The sequence below is a fragment of the Oncorhynchus kisutch genome, linkage group LG27 (genome assembly GCF_002021735.2).
Source record: "Oncorhynchus kisutch isolate 150728-3 linkage group LG27, Okis_V2, whole genome shotgun sequence".
NCBI classification, from domain to species: Eukaryota; Metazoa; Chordata; class Actinopteri; order Salmoniformes; family Salmonidae; genus Oncorhynchus; species Oncorhynchus kisutch.
Window position 1 is genome coordinate 34776513 of NC_034200.2, and position 16888 is coordinate 34793400.

General features: G+C 45.9%; 1 protein-coding gene across 1 annotated transcript in view; it reads right to left on the reverse strand.

The window, feature by feature from the left end:
• The window catches only part of LOC109882070 (low-density lipoprotein receptor-related protein 8-like), a 205499-nt gene that overhangs the window by 45012 nt on the left and 143599 nt on the right, over positions 1-16888 (reverse strand). Inside the window, exons 5-7 of the mRNA XM_031806755.1 lie at positions 14201-14596; positions 7511-7633; positions 5618-5740 (exon numbers count right to left, since the gene is read on the reverse strand). Coding sequence (XP_031662615.1) covers positions 5618-5740; positions 7511-7633; positions 14201-14596 — 642 coding nt within the window. The remainder of the gene's footprint in view (positions 1-5617; positions 5741-7510; positions 7634-14200; positions 14597-16888) is intronic.

The following is a 16888-nucleotide window of genomic DNA, read 5'->3' on the forward strand; positions in this document are numbered from 1 at the left end:
TAAAAGTTCAAAACCTGCAGGATTATTTTTGCTGTGACAATACATGTCAAATTAAGATCCTACACCTGTACATGTGTGTTTGCCAGTCTCTGCTGTTCTAAGGGGAACATCTTGTGAGTGAAGGGTTGAGCGAGCAGAGGGATGAGCTAGGTATCAAGTCTGATGATGAGAGGACCGGAGTCAGAGAGACAGAGAGAGAGAGAGAGAGAGAGAGAGAGAGAGGGGGAGAACCAGAGTCAGAGAGAGAGGGGGAGAGATAGAGGGGACTGAAGTCAGAGAGACAGAGAGAGAGAGAGAGAGAGAGAGAGAGAGAGGGAGAACCAGAGTCAGAGAGAGAGGGGGAGAGATAGAGAGGACCGAAGTCAGAGAGACAGAGAGAGAGAGAGAGAGAGAGAGAGAGAGAGAGAGAGAGGGAGGGAGAGAGAGAGAGAGAGAGAGAGAGAGAGAGGGAGGGAGAGAGAGAGAGAGAGAGAGAGAGAGAGAGAGAGAGAGAGAGAGAGAGAGAGAGAGAGAGAGAGAGAGAGAGAGAGGGAGGGAGGGAGAGAGAGAGAGAGAGAGAGAGAGAGAGAGAGAGAGGGAGGGAGGGAGGGAGGGAGGGAGGGAGGGAGGGAGGGAGAGAGAGTGAAAGAGAAACAAACAGAGAAAGCGAAGGAGAGAAAGAAAGAGAGAATCAGAGAAAGCAAAGTAGAGAAAGAAAGAGAGAATCAGAGAAAGCGAAGGAGAGAAAGAAAGAGAGTGGGAGATAAAAGGACAGAGAAAGAGAGACAGTGAGAAAAGGGAGGAGAGGAGCTCTCTTTGCCCTTGATCTCTCCTCCCTCCTTCACTCTACCCCTTCTACCTTCCCTCCCCTCACCTTCCTCTCTCAATCTTCCTGTCTTTTCGCAGCATCGCACAATTTATTTTGGCCCCCACTCCCCTGCAACCCTGTCTCCAGGGCTTTGGAGGTGTGTAGTCTCCTCCCAGGCTGTACAGCATGTGTTCATGCAAATCTGATTTTGTGTGTGTGTTCTTTCACACGGTATGTGTGTCTTTCACAATGTGTGTGCACCCGCGTGGGTGAGTTTTACAGTATATGTTTATGTATGGGGTGGCAGGTAGCCTAGTGGTTAGAGCGTTGGACTAGTAACCGAAAGGTTGCAAGATCAAATCCCCGATCTGACAAGGTAAAAAATCTGCCGTTCTGCTCCTGAACAAGGCAGTTAACCCACTGTTCCTAGGCCCGTCACTGAAAATAAGAATTTGTTATTTAACTGACTTGCCGAGTTAAATAAAGGTAAAATAAAAATAAATGTATCTGTGTGTGTGTTATTGTGCTATTTTTGCTCTCTCATACACACTCACTCAGTCAGTCAGTCACTCACTCACATACAGTGCCTTCAGAAAGACAACCATTTTCAAGTCTTGCCATAGATTTTCAAACTGATTTAAGTCAAAATGGTAACTATGCCACTCAGGAACATTCAATGTCATCTTGGTAAGCAACTCTACTGTAGATTTGTCCTTGTGTTTTAGGTTAGTGTCCTGCTGAAATTTGTTTCCCAGTGTCTGGTGGAAAGCAGACTGAATCTGGTTTTCCTCTAGGATTTTTGCCTGTGATTAGCTGTATTCCGTTTATTTTTATCCTAAAAACCTCCCTAGTCTTTGAAGATGACAAGCATACCCATAACATGAGGCAGCCACTACCATGCTTGAAAATATGAAGAGTGGTACTCAGTGATCTGTTGTGTTGGATTTGACCCAAACATAATGTTTTGTATTCAGGACAAAAAAGTTCATTTCTTTGCCACATTTCTTGCAGTTTTACTTGAGTGCTTTGCTTTCTGTACAGGATTCCTTATTTTCACTCTGTCAATTAGGTTTAGTAATATGTTTTTTACCCATCTACCAATCGATGCCCTTCTTTACATGGCATTCACAAACCTGCCTGATCTTTAATTTTTTTAAAGTCAGTTAATAAGAACAAATTCTTACTTAAAATGACGACCTACCCCCGGCCAATTGTGCGCCGCCCTATGGGACTCTCAATCACGACCGGCTGCGATACAGCCTGGAATCGAACCAGGGTCTGTAGTGACGCCTCTAGCACTGAAATGCAGTGCCTTAGACCGCTGCGCCACTCAGGAGACCTGTAAATATTTGTGCTTGAATCTGTGCTTGAAATTCATTACTCGATTGAGGGACCTTATAGACAATTGTATGTGTGGTGTACAGATGGGTTAGTCATGAATAAATAATGTTAGCCACTATTACTGAACACGGAATGAGTCCATGCAACTTACTATGTGATTTGTTAATAAGGATCAACCCCTTTTTTGATGACATACCCAAATCTAACTGCCTGTAGCTCAGGACTTGAAGCAAGGATATGCATATTCTTGATACCATTTGAAGGGAAACACTTTGAAGTTTGTGGAAATGTGAAATTCATGTAGGAGAATATAACACATTAGATCTGGTAAAAGATAAAAGAAAAAAACATCATTGTTGAAATGCAAGAGAAAGGCCATCATGTATTATTCCAACCCAGGCGCAGTTGAGATTTTGTTCACTAGATGGCAGCAGTGTATGTGCAAAGGTTTAGACTGATCCAATGAACCATTGAATTTCTGTTCAAAATGTTGTGTCAAGACTGCCCAAATGTGCCTAATTGGTTTATTCATATTTTTTCAAGATCATAACTGTGTACTCTCCTCAAACAATAGCATGCTATTATTTCACTGTAATAGCTACTGTAAATTGGACAGTGCAGGTAGATTAACAAGAATTTAAGCTTTCTGCCAATATCAGATATGTCTATGTCCTGGGAAATGTTCTTGTTACTTACAACCTCATGCTAATCGCATTAGTCTACGTTAGCTCAACCGTCCCGTGGGTGGAACACCAATCTATAGAGATCCTTAAGAGGTTTTAATAAGCACATTGTTACTCCTGAACTTATTCAACAAAGGGGTTGAATATTGACTCAAGACATTTCAGCGTTACATTTGTTATTAATGTATATAAAAAATATTTAAAAAATTATCCACTTTGAGATTATGGGGTATTGTGTGTAGAATCAGTGACAACATTAAAATGTCATCCATTTTAAATTCAGGCTGTAACATGGCAACATCTGGAAAAAGTCAAAGGGTGTGAATACTTTCTGAAGGCATAGAGAGCCAGCCAGACATATAGAGTCAGCCAGCCAGACATATAGAGTCAGCCAGACAGACATATAGAGCCAGCCAGCCAGACATATAGAGCCAGCCAGCCAGACATATAGAGCCAGCCAGCCAGACATATAGAGTCAGCCAGCCAGACATGTAGAGCCAGCCAGCCAGCCAGACATATAGAGCCAGCCAGACATATAGAGCCAGCCAGCCAGACATATAGAGTCAGCCAGACATATAGAGCCAGCCAGACATTTAGAGCCAGCCAGCCAGACATATAGAGTCAGCCAGCCAGCCAGACATATAGAGTCAGCCAGCCAGCCAGACATATAGAGTCAGCCAGCCAGCCAGACATATAGAGCCAGCCAGCCAGACATATAGAGTCAGCCAGCCAGACATATAGAGCCAGCCAGCCAGACATATAGAGCCAGCCAGCCAGACATATAGAGCCAACCAGCCGGACATATAGAGTCAGCCAGCCAGACATATAGAGTCAGCCAGCCAGACATATAGAGTCAGCCAGCCAGCCAGCCAGACATATAGAGCCAGCCAGCCAGACATATAGAGTCAGCCAGCCAGCCAGACATATAGAGCCAGCCAGCCAGACATATCAAGCCAGCCAGTCAGACATATAGAGCCAGCCAGCCAGACATAGGAAGTCAGCCAGCCAGACATATCAAGCCAGCCAGCCAGACATATAGAGCCAGCCAGCCAGACATAGAGAGTCAGCCAGCCAGCCAGACACATCGAGCCAGCCAGTCAGACATACCGAGCCAGCCAGCCAGACAAGGAGAGCCTGTCAGACATAGAGAGCCAGCTAGCAAGCCAACCAGCCATGCAGACAGCCAGACGGAGTGTCAGACATACTGTTGACACAGCCAGCAAGCCAGACACACACACACACACACACACACACACACACACACACACACACACACACACACACACACACACACACACACACACACACACACACACACACACACTCAATTTGTTTCTCTCCCCTTTGATGAGCACACAGAGGCTTTTCTTCTCTTGATACAAATTTGACTCGTGCCCCTCGACACTTTGCAATGCAATGGAGATAGCCACTTTGTTATGGTGAGCATACACACATCATTGCATAAGTGCTAGCTTGCAGACACACACATCTCTGTAAACAGTTCCTTCAGAAAGTATTCATACCCATTGACTTATTCCACATGTTGTTGTGTTACAGCCTGAATTCAAAATGGATTCAATAGATATTTTTCCTCACCCATCTACACACAATACCCCATAATGTCAAAACATTTTTTTAGCAAATGTATTGAAAATGAAATATAGAAATATCTCATTTACATAAGTATACACACCCCTGAGTCAATACATGTTAGAATCACCTTTGGCAGAGCGATTACAGCTGTGAGGGTTTCTGGGTAAATCTCTAAGAGCTTTATTGAAAAACCTCCCTGGTCTTTGTGGTTGAATGTTTGAAATACATTGCTTGGCTGACAGATGATTGTATGTGTTGGGGTACAACGATGAGGTAGTCTTTCAAAAATCATGTTAAACACTATTATTGCACACAGTGAGTCCATGCAACTTATGTGACTTGTTAAAGCAATGTTTTTCTCCTGACCTTATTTAGACTTGATAAATAAAATATAAAAAGGGTCCGAACACTTATTAATACTTATTTATTTACTCAAGACATTTCAACTTTTACATTTGAATTCATTTGTAAAACATTCAAAAAACATAATTCCACTTTCACATTATGGGTTATTGTGTGTAGGCCTGTGACTAAAAGTCTAAATTATATCCATTTTAAATTCAGTCTGTAACACAAAATCATCAAAACATAAAAATATGGAAAAATCTAAAATGTGGAATAATTTCTGAAGGCACTGTAAATGTAAATGCTCACTTGCATACACCAAAAAAACATTTAATTGTACATTCACATTTTACACACACACACACACACACACACACACACACACACACACACACACACACACACACACACACACACACACACACACACACACACACACACACACACACACACACACACACACACACACACACACACAGGTTTTTCAATTCTATAATTTGTGAAAGTGGATTTTCTTTTTCATGTCCCTAAAACGATGACTTCTCAAATGGCTCCTTCTCAGGAAAACACAGATCGACACAAACATGTAGATACGCTAGAAACAGCTTTTCCGCCTCCATTTTTGTAAAGAAAGAGAATAAAGATTGTGATCTTGGTACTGGTGCCTCTGACTGAGCGCTGACCCTGGAGGTCACAGGTCACTCTGGTTCTCTGCTACACCACGGGGTGAGACCATTAAGAACCATGGAAAGAGGACATAGTCCATTTGAAGAGGACCCTCTCAGTGTGTGTGTGTGTGTGTGTGTGTGTGTGTGTGTGTGCTCTTGAGAGAGTGAGTGTTATCATGCAAGTGTGTGTGTGTTCTTACCACACTCCTTCTTGGGCTCATCAGAGCGGTCCTTGCAGTCCTTGACATTGTCACACACCTTGGCGCTGTCGATACACTCTCCGTTCTTACACAGGAACTTCAAGGGACCCTCACACTTAGTGGCTGTGGCAGGAAGACATGGGGGAGTATTTTATTACAGACAGACAGACAACCAGTCAGCTAGACATATAGAGCCAAAGAGCCAATCAGGAAGTTGGTCAACCAGCCAGACAGACACAAAGACAGCCAAGCCAGTAAAACGGGACAGACAGCCAGTCAGCTATATAGAGTCAGCCAGCCAGACATATAGAGTCAGCCAGCCAGACATATAGAGCCAGCCAGCCAGACATATAGAGCCAGCCAGCCAGACAGACATAGAGAGCCAGCCAGCCAGACATATAGAGCCAGCCAGCCAGACATATAGAGCCAACCAGCCAGACATAGAGAGTCAGCAGGCCAGCCAGCCAGACATAGAGAGCCAGCCAGCCAGCCAGACATATAGAGCTAGCCAGCCAGACATATAGAGCCAGCCAGCCAGACATATAGAGCCAGCCAGCCAGACATATAGAGCCAGCCAGCCAGACAGACACAAAGACAGCCAAGCCAGTAAAACGGGACAGACAGCCAGTCAGCTATATAGAGTCAGCCAGCCAGACATATAGAGTCAGCCAGCCAGACATATAGAGCCAGCCAGCCAGACATATAGAGCCAGCCAGCCAGACAGACATAGAGAGCCAGCCAGCCAGACATATAGAGCCAGCCAGCCAGACATATAGAGCCAGCCAGCCAGACATATAGAGCCAGCCAGCCAGACATATAGAGCCAACCAGCCAGACATAGAGAGTCAGCAGGCCAGCCAGCCAGACATAGAGAGCCAGCCAGCCAGCCAGACATATAGAGCTAGCCAGCCAGACATATAGAGCCAGCCAGCTAGACATATAGAGCCAGCCAGACATATAGAGCCAGCCAGCCAGACAGACACAAAGACAGCCAAGCCAGTAAAACGGGACAGACAGCCAGTCAGCTATATAGAGTCAGCCAGCCAGACATATAGAGTCAGCCAGCCAGACATATAGAGCCAGCCAGCCAGCCAGACATAGAGAGCCAGCCAGCCAGACATATAGAGCCAGCCAGACAGACATATAGAGCCAGCCAGCCAGACATATAGAGCCAGCCAGCCAGACATATAGAGCCAACCAGCCAGACATAGAGAGTCAGCAGGCCAGCCAGCCAGACATAGAGAGCCAGCCAGCCAGCCAGACATATAGAGCTAGCCAGCCAGACATATAGAGCCAGCCAGCCAGACATATAGAGCCAGCCAGCCAGACTTATAGAGCCAGCCAGCCAGACATAGAGAGCCAGCCAGCCAGTCAGACATAGAGAGCCAGTCAGCCAGCCAGACATATAGAGCCAGCCAGCCAGACATATAGAGCCAGCCAGCCAGACATAGATAGTCAGCCAGCCAGCCAGCCAGTCAGACATATCGAGTCAGCCAGTCAGACATAGAGAGCCAGCCAGACATAGAGTCAGCCAGCCAGCCAGATCGAGCCAGCCAGTCAGACATATAGAGCCAGCCAGCCAGTTAGACATAGAGAGTCAGACAGCCAGATCGAGCCAGCCAGTCAGACATAGAGAGCCAGCCAGCCAGTTAGACATAGAGAGCCAGCTAGCCAGTTAGACATAGCTCTCTATGTCTAACTGGCTAGCTGGCTCTCTATGTCTAATGCTGGCTCTCTATGTCTATGTCTCTATGTCTAACTCTATGTCCAGCTAGCAAGCCAACCAGCCATGCAGACAGCCAGACGGAGTGTCAGACATACTGTTGATACAGCCAGCAAGACAGACACACACACACACACACACAAAGCCTCCTACCCAGGGGTCTACACATACCGTTGACACAGCCAGCCTCATCACTCTGGTCAGGACAGTCATGGACCTTGTTACACTGCTTGGTGCCGTGGATACAGGAGCCATCCCCACACTGGAACTCATCTGGCCTGCACGTCAGTAGGGCTGTAACACACACACACATGGATACACACAGACGCACACACGGATACACACAGACACACACAGACGCACACACAGATACACACACAAACACACACAGACGCACACACAGATACACACAGGCACACACAGACGCACACACAGATACACACAGACGCACACACAGATACACACAGACACAAACACGGATACACACAGACGCACACACGGATACACACAGACACACACAGACGCACACACACAGACACACACAGACGCACACACAGACGCACACACAGATACACACAGACACAAACACGGATACACACAGACGCACACACAGATACACACAGACGCACACACAGATACAAACACGGATACACACAGACGCAAACAGATACACACAGACACACACACAGACGCACACACAGATACACAAAGACGCACACACATATACACACAGACGCACACACGGATACACACAGACGCACACACGGATACACACAGACGCACACACGGATACACACAGACGTACACACAGATACACACAGACGCACACACGGATACACACAAACGCACACACGGATACACACAGACGCACACACGGATACACACAGACGCACACACGGATACACACAGACGCACACACGGATACACACAGACGCACACACGGATACACACAGACGTACACACAGATACACACAGACGCACACACGGATACACACAAACGCACACACGGATACACACAGACGCACACACGGATACACACAGACGCACACACGGATACACACAGACGCACACACGGATACACACAGACGCACACACAGATACACACAGACGTACACACAGATACACACAAACGCACACACGGATACACACAGACGCACACACGGATACACACAGACGCACACACGGATACACACAGACGCACACACGGATACACACAGACGCACACACGGATACACACAGACGCACACACGGATACACACAGACGCACACACGGATACACACAGACGCACACACGGATACACACAGACGCACACACGGATACACACAGACGCACACACAGACGCACACACGGATACACACAGACGCACACACAGATACACACAGACGCACACACGGATACACACAGACGCACACACGGATACACACAGACACACACATGGATACACACAGACGCACACATGGATACACACAGACGCACACATGGATACACACAGACGCACACATGGATACACACAGACGCACACACGGATACACACAGACGCACACACGGATACACACAGACGCACACACGGATACACACAGACGAACACACGGACACACACAGACGTACACACAGATACACACAGACGCACACATGCACAAGAAGGGGAGAGAGTTGGGGAAAAAATTTGACTACAGGAAGAAGAGTCCGTTAAACACTAAATAACGGAACTGAGGACTGAACTGAGGACTGAAATCAGCACTGAACTGAGGACTGAACTGAGGACTGAAATCAGCACTGAACTGAGGACTGAACTGAGGACTGAAATCAGCACTGAACTGAGGACTGAACTGAGGACTGAAATCAGAACTGAACTGAGGACTGAACTGAGGACTGAAATCAGCACTGAACTGAGGACTGAAATCAGAACTGAACTGAGGACTGAACTGAGGACTGAAATCAGAACTGAACTGAGGACTGAAATCAGCACTGAACTGAGGACTGAAATCAGCACTGAACTGAGGACTGAAATCAGCACTGAACTGAGGACTGAAATCAGCACTGAACTGAGGACTGAAATCAGCACTGAACTGAGGACTGAACTGAGGACTCAAGAAGCACACACACACACACACACACACACACACACACACACACACACACACACACACACACACACACACACACACACACACACACACACACACACACACACACACACACACACACATACACGCACACACACAGACACACAGACAAACCCTCCACACACACTCAATCCATAGTGGGACAATAGATGTACCTAGCAGGAGAAGCAGTTAACCCGTGGGCTCTGTGATATATGATCTTCAGTATCCTGCCCCAAGATGGAGGCCGCTGCGGAGCCGTATCCCGCTCCTAGTAGCCATTAATTCCCATGCCCAGACTCCCTTCTAGAGACCACTAAAAAACACTATTATATAAAGCATGGGGGAGATGATTTAGTGTTATCAGGAGATAGAGAACAGTGTGTGTAGCTGAGCCAAAAGTCAGACAGTGACTCTTTTTCCCAGTCAGTCAGTGTGTGTGTGTGTGTGTGTGTGTGTGCAAAGCTAAACTAGCTCGTAACTTAACTTATTCAAAAGCATGGGTCACATACAGGTAACTGACAGAATAATGGCAACACTAAATGAGTAAATGAGGGATACAAAGTATATTGAAAGCAGGTGCTTCCCCACAGGAGTATTTCCTGAGTTAATAAGGCAATTAACATCCATTCATGCTTAGGGTCATGTATAAAAATGCTGGGCAGACCATTATTTTGGTTACCATGGCTTTGCCCCCATAGGATGACAACACCCCCATCCACAGGGCACAAGTGGTCACTGAGTGGTTTGATCCACCACCATAAAAAACAACACCAAATGATGTATCTTCTTGTGGAAGACTGGTGTCACATCCCTCCTATAGAGTTCCAGACACCTGTAGAATCTATGCCAAGGTGCATTTTATATTGTATTAGGACCTCTTAATAAAAGCTGTTCTGGCCCAACGCCCCATTAAGAAGCTTTACGTTGGGCTTTTCTTGATTTTGTCAGTTACCTGTGAGTAATATACAGTGCCTTGCGAAAGTATTCGGTCCCTTGAACTTTGCGACCTTTTGCCACATTTCAGGCTTCAAACATAAAGATATAAAACTGTATTTTTTTGTGAAGAATCAACAACAAGTGGGACACAATCATGAAGTGGAACGACATTTATTGGATATTTCAAACTTTTTTAACGAATCAAAAACGGATAAATTGGGCGTGCAAAATTATTCAGCCCCCTTAAGTTAATACTTTGTAGCGCCACCTTTTGCTGCGATTACAGCTGTAAGTCGCTTGGGGTATGTCTCTATCAGTTTTGCACATCGAGAGACTGAAATGTTTTCCCATTCCTCCTTGCAAAACAGCTCGAGCTCAGTGAGGTTGGATGGAGAGCATTTGTGAACAGCAGTTTTCAGTTCTTTCCACAGATTCTAGATTGGATTCAGGTCTGGAATTTGACTTGGCCATTCTAACACCTGGATATGTTTATTTTTGAACCATTCCATTGTAGATTTTGCTTTATGTTTTGGATCATTGTCTTGTTGGAAGACAAATCTCCGTCCCAGTCTCAGGTCTTTTGCAGACTCCATCAGGTTTTCTTCCAGAATGGTCCTGTATTTGGCTCCATCCATCTTCCCATCAATTTTAACCATCTTCCCTGTCCCTGCTGAAGAAAAGGCCCAAACCATGATGCTGCCACCACCATGTTTGACAGTGGGGATGGTGTGTTCAGAGTGATGAGCTGTGTTGCTTTTACGCCAAACATAACGTTTTGCATTGTTGCCAAAAAGTTCAATTTTGGTTTCATCTGACCAGAGCACCTTCTTCCACATGTTTGGTGTGTCTCCCAGGTGGCTTATGGCAAACTTTAAACAACACTTTTTATGGATATCTTTAAGAAAAGGCTTTCTTCTTGCCACTCTTCCATAAAGGCCAGATTTGTGCAATATACGACTGATTGTTGTCCTATGGACAGAGTCTCCCACCTCAGCTGTAGATCTCTGCAGTTCATCCAGAGTGATCATGGGCCTATTGGCTGCATCTCTGATCAGTCTTCTCCTTGTATGAGCTGAAAGTTTAGAGGGACGGCCAGGTCTTGGTAGATTTGTAGTGGTCTGATACTCCTTCCATTTCAATATTATCGCTTGCACAGTGCTCCTTGGGATGTTTAAAGCTTGGGAAATCTTTTTGTATCCAAATCCGGCTTTAAACTTCTTCACAACAGTATCTCGGACCTGCCTGGTGTGTTCCTTGTTCTTCATGATGCTGTCTGCGCTTTTAACGGACCTCTGAGACTATCACAGTGCAGGTGCATTTATACGGAGACTTGATTACACACAGGTGGATTGTATTTATCATCATTAGTCATTTAGGTCAACATTGGATCATTCAGAGATCCTCACTGAACTTCTGGAGAGAGTTTGCTGCACTGAAAGTAAAGGGGCTGAATAATTTTACACGCCCAATTTTTCAGTTTTTGATTTGTTAAAAAAGTTTGAAATATCCAATAAATGTTGGGCGTGATTGTGTCCCACTTGTTGTTGATTCTTCACAAAAATATACAGTTTTATATCTTTATGTTTGAAGCCTGAAATGTGGCAAAAGGTCGCAAAGTTCAAGGGGGCCGAATACTTTCGCAAGGCACTGTATGTGTACACTACCAGCCACTTTGGATAGAGCATCATGACCACCACGTTAGTGTACACTACCAGCCACTTTGGATAGAGCATCATGACCACCACGTTAGTGTACGCTACCAGCCACTTTGGATAGAGCATCATGACCACCACGTTAGTGTACACTACCAGCCACTTTGGATAGAGCATCATGACCACCACGTTAGTGTACGCTACCAGCCACTTTGGATAGAGCATCATGACCACCACGTTAGTGATTATAGTCTTATGGCTCGCTGTGGCAAACCTGAGACCTTGCTTTTATTCAAGGGCTTTTAAACACTACAGGACATTAATGGGTTGCCAAGCAACCTATGGACACTCACTCTTACTCCTTTGCGTATGGCTTAACCTACTCCCTGCGCTGCCTTTCAATTGGCTGAAATAACATCTATCAGTGTTAATTGGCATTTATGACACATTGGAGGGAGAGAGAGGAGGAAGGAGAAGAGAGAGGATAAAGGAGAAAGGTAGGGCTTGATGACACCGCAGAGAGAGAGGAGGCAGAGAAAGAGAGAGAGAGAGAGAGAGCGAGAGAGAGGAGGCTGAGAAAGAGAGAGAGAGAGAGAGAGAGAGAGAGAGAGAGAGAGAGAGAGAGAGAGAGAGAGGAGGCCGAGAAAGAGAGAGAGAGACAGGAGAGAGGTGGGACTTGATGATACCGCATAGAGACAGAGAGAGAGACAGAGACAGAGAGAGAGAGAGACAGAGAGACAGAGAGAGAGAGAGAGAGAGAGAGAGAGAGCGAGAGAGAGGAGGCTGAGAAAGAGAGAGAGAGAGAGAGAGAGAGAGAGAGAGAGAGAGAGAGAGAGAGAGAGAGAGGAGGCCGAGAAAGAGAGAGAGAGACAGGAGAGAGGTGGGACTTGATGATACCGCATAGAGACAGAGAGAGAGACAGAGACAGAGAGAGAGAGAGACAGAGAGACAGAGAGAGAGAGAGAGAGAGAGAGAGAGAGAGACAGAGACAGAGACAGAGACAGAGACAGAGACAGAGACAGAGACAGACAGACAGACAGAGACAGACAGACAGACAGACAGACAGACAGACAGACAGACAGACAGACAGACAGACAGACAGACAGACAGACAGACAGACAGACAGACAGACAGACAGACAGACAGACAGAGAGCAAGAAGTTTGGAGGGAGAGTTAGGGTGAGGAAGATGACACACACACAAAACATACAGACACACGCAAACACACAGGCATTATGACACAAACACACACACACAACATACAAACACACTCACACAGAGCCTGGGGATCCCTACATCAGCTAATGGGAAAAGTTGTTTTCTCACAACTGCCCCATCTTCACAGAGTGTTTATCAGAAAAAACAAACGTTCTCCCTCTCTCTCCATCTCTCTGTTTCCCGCTCTCTCAGTCTGCCACTTCCTCTCTTTCTCCCTCTCTCTCCCTCTCGCTCTCTACATCTCCCTTTCCCTCTCTATCTCTCTTTCGCCACTCAAGACAAACTGAGTTGCGTGGAGCCTGGTGAAATGAAAATGTGCTCTGTGACAAAATGGTGTGGCAACACAGATAAATTAAAGATATGGTAGTCTGGATAGTTGTTGTCATTCTCCATGTACATAGGTGGAACAGAACACAACTAGACTGCTAGAGAATATGGTTGTAATTTAACTCGTCAAATGTATGCCCTGCTAGAGCTGCCCCGGTCAACTGAACAGTATGTATCAGTGGAGGATGCGAAGAGGAGAACGGCTCGCAATAATGGCTGGAACAGAGCGAATGGAATGGCATCAAACACATAGAAAACCTGAGTTTGTTGTATTTGATTCCATTCCACCCATTCCGCTCCAGCCATTACCACGAGCCCTTCCTCCAAGCTCCTGTGGTTATGTACAGTTCCTTCAGAAAGTATTCAGACCCCTTTTCCACATTTTATTATGTTAAAGCCTTATTCTAAAATGGATTCAATTCATTTTATTTAATTGTTTTTGCTTTGTCATGATGGGGTATTGTGTGTAGAATGATGGGCAAAAAATACAATTGAATTCATTTTAGAAAACGGCTGTAACGTAACAAAAGGTGAAAAAGGGGAAGGGGTCTGAATACTTTCTGAATGAACTGTATGTTTATGTATCCAAGACAAAAAAAAACTAAAAAAGAACACTTACGGCATTCTGCCTCGTCTGACTTATCCTTGCAGTCTGGATCGCCGTCACATTTCCACGGCAGTCTCACACACTCCCCGTTGGCGCACCGAAACTCCTCCACCGTACAGTTCACCCTGCGGCGTGGATGTGAACCTTCACCGCCGCAACGCTCCGGCCACTCGTCAGAGCCGTCGGGGCAGTCGGGGTCGCCGTCACAGCTCCACACGACGGGCACGCACTCCGAGGTGTTGCAGCGGAACTCGTGCGGGCTGCAGGTGTTCGTCGGCGAGTGGCGGTCGGAGCATTTGAGTTCGTCGGAGCCGTCGCCGCAGTCGTCATCGCCGTCACACACGAAGACAGGTGCCAGGCACTTGCGGTTGGCACACTGGAACTGGCTTTTCGGGCAGGCTTTGTTTCCTGGAGGGTTCAGTTAGAGTTACAAAATCAACACACACACACACACACACACACACACACATACACACACACACACACACATACAGGATCCTGCCGGTATCAGACATACCAGCAAACATGAACTTCACTTAACAAAAAGAGAAGTGGAGATGATACTGGTATCAGAGACACAGAGAGAGAGAGCGAGAGAAAGGTTGGGTGGTATTCAGATTTTCATACCATCATACCGTGCCTGCATCATATTGGGATATACGGTAATACCAAACTTTTTTTACGCACAAAACTGCTTAAGGAACAGGGATCTTCTTAGCAAACCAAATGCATAGCTGGAGTCCTGAGCTGCATATAATTTATTTGACACGTCTACATTTGTTTATAGTTATACTTAACTTGTGATTTGAGCAGTGGCGTAGCACGCACCCAGCAAGATGGAGTTTGCCAAAAGGCACCTAAAGACTCTCAGACCATAAGAAACAAGATTCTCTGGTCTGATGAAAACAAGATGAAACTCTTTGGCCTGAATGCCAATCGTCACGTCTGGAGGAAATCTGACACCATCCCTACAGTGAAGTATAGTGGTGGCAGCATCATGCTGTGGCAAAGTGTTTTGGTGGCAGGGACTGGGAGACTAGTCAGGATCGAGGGAAAGATGAGCAGAGCAAAGTACAGAGAGATCCTTGATGAAAACCTGCTCCAGAGCGCTCAGAATCCTCAGACTGGGGGTGAAGGTTCACCTTCCAACAAGACAATGACCCTAAGCACACAGCCAAGACAACACAGGAGTGGCTTTGAGACAAGTCTCTGAATGTCCTTGAGTGGCCCCGCCAGAGTCCGGACTTGAACCCAATCGAACATCTCTGGAGAGACCTGAAAATAAAATAGCTCCCCATCCAACCTGACAGAGCTTGAGAGGATCGGCAGAGAAGAATGGGAGAAACTCCCCAAATACAGGTGTGCCAAGGTTGTAGTGGGTCAAACCCACGCAGACTTGAGGCTGTAATCGCTGCTAAAGGTGCTTCAACAAAGTACTGAGTAAAGTGTCTGAATACTTATGAAAATGTGACATTTCAGGGTATGGTTTTATACATTTGTAACATCACAAAATGTGGAAAAAGTCAAAGGGGCCCGAATACTTCCCCAGTGCACCGTTTTATCAGACATTTTCTGTTTTGTCCTCTGTTGTGAGGGATCATCGTATGACGTTAAAGTGCAGACCGCCAGCTTTAATTTGAGGGTATTTTCATCCGTATCGGGTGAACCGTTTAGAAATTACAGCCCTTTACGTACACAGTACCCCCCCCAGGGGAGCGAAAGTATTAAGACAAATTCACTTATGTGTATTAAAGTAGTCTAAAGGTAAGTATTTGGTCCCATATTCATAGCTCGCAATGACTACATCAAGCTTGTGACTCTACACATTTGTTGGATCGATTTGCTCTTTATTTTGGTTGTGTTTCAGATTATTTTATGAAACGAATGGTTAAATAATGTGTCATTTTGGAGTCACTTTTAATTGTAAATAAGAACTGAATATGTTTCTAAACACTTCTACATTACTGTGACTGCTACCTTGATTACAGATCATACTGAATGAATGGTGAATAATGACGATTGAGAAACACACAGACCGATAGAGAGGATTGGTGCTGGTATCACACTCATAGAAAAAAGGGTTCTTCGGCTGTTCCCAAAGGAGAACCCTTTTTGGTTACAGGTGGAAACCTTTTTGGTTCCAGGTAGAAACCTTTTTGGTTCCAGGTAGAACCCATGTGGGTTCCATGTAGAACCCTTTCTACAGAGGTTTCTACATGGAACCCAAATAGGTTCTACCTGGAACCAAAAAGGGTTCTTCAAAGGGTTCTCTTATGGGGACAGCTGAAGAACCCTTTAAGATTCTAGATAGCACCTTGTTTCTAAGAGTGCAGAGATGGTGAGACACAAACGAGACCGATAGAGATTGAGAGGGATGGTGCTGGTATCACAGACAGACAGAGAGCGGGAGAGAGATGGATGGTGTGACTATCCCAGAGGTAGTGAGAGGGGGCCTCTCATCACAGGGAGCGAGAGAGAGCGATAAAAGACCTCTCACAGCAGGCTCTGTCCTCCACTCAGTGGTAGATCTCTATCTCTCCATTCTCTCTCACACAGTCAAGAGAAATACAGCCATCCCATCGCTCCTACGGTCTCTGGCAGTGTCCCAAATGCCACCTTATTCCCTACGTAGCGCAGTACTTAGTGTCCTAAATAGGGAATAGGGGGCCACTTAGGACACACATCTATCTCAGCAGCAAA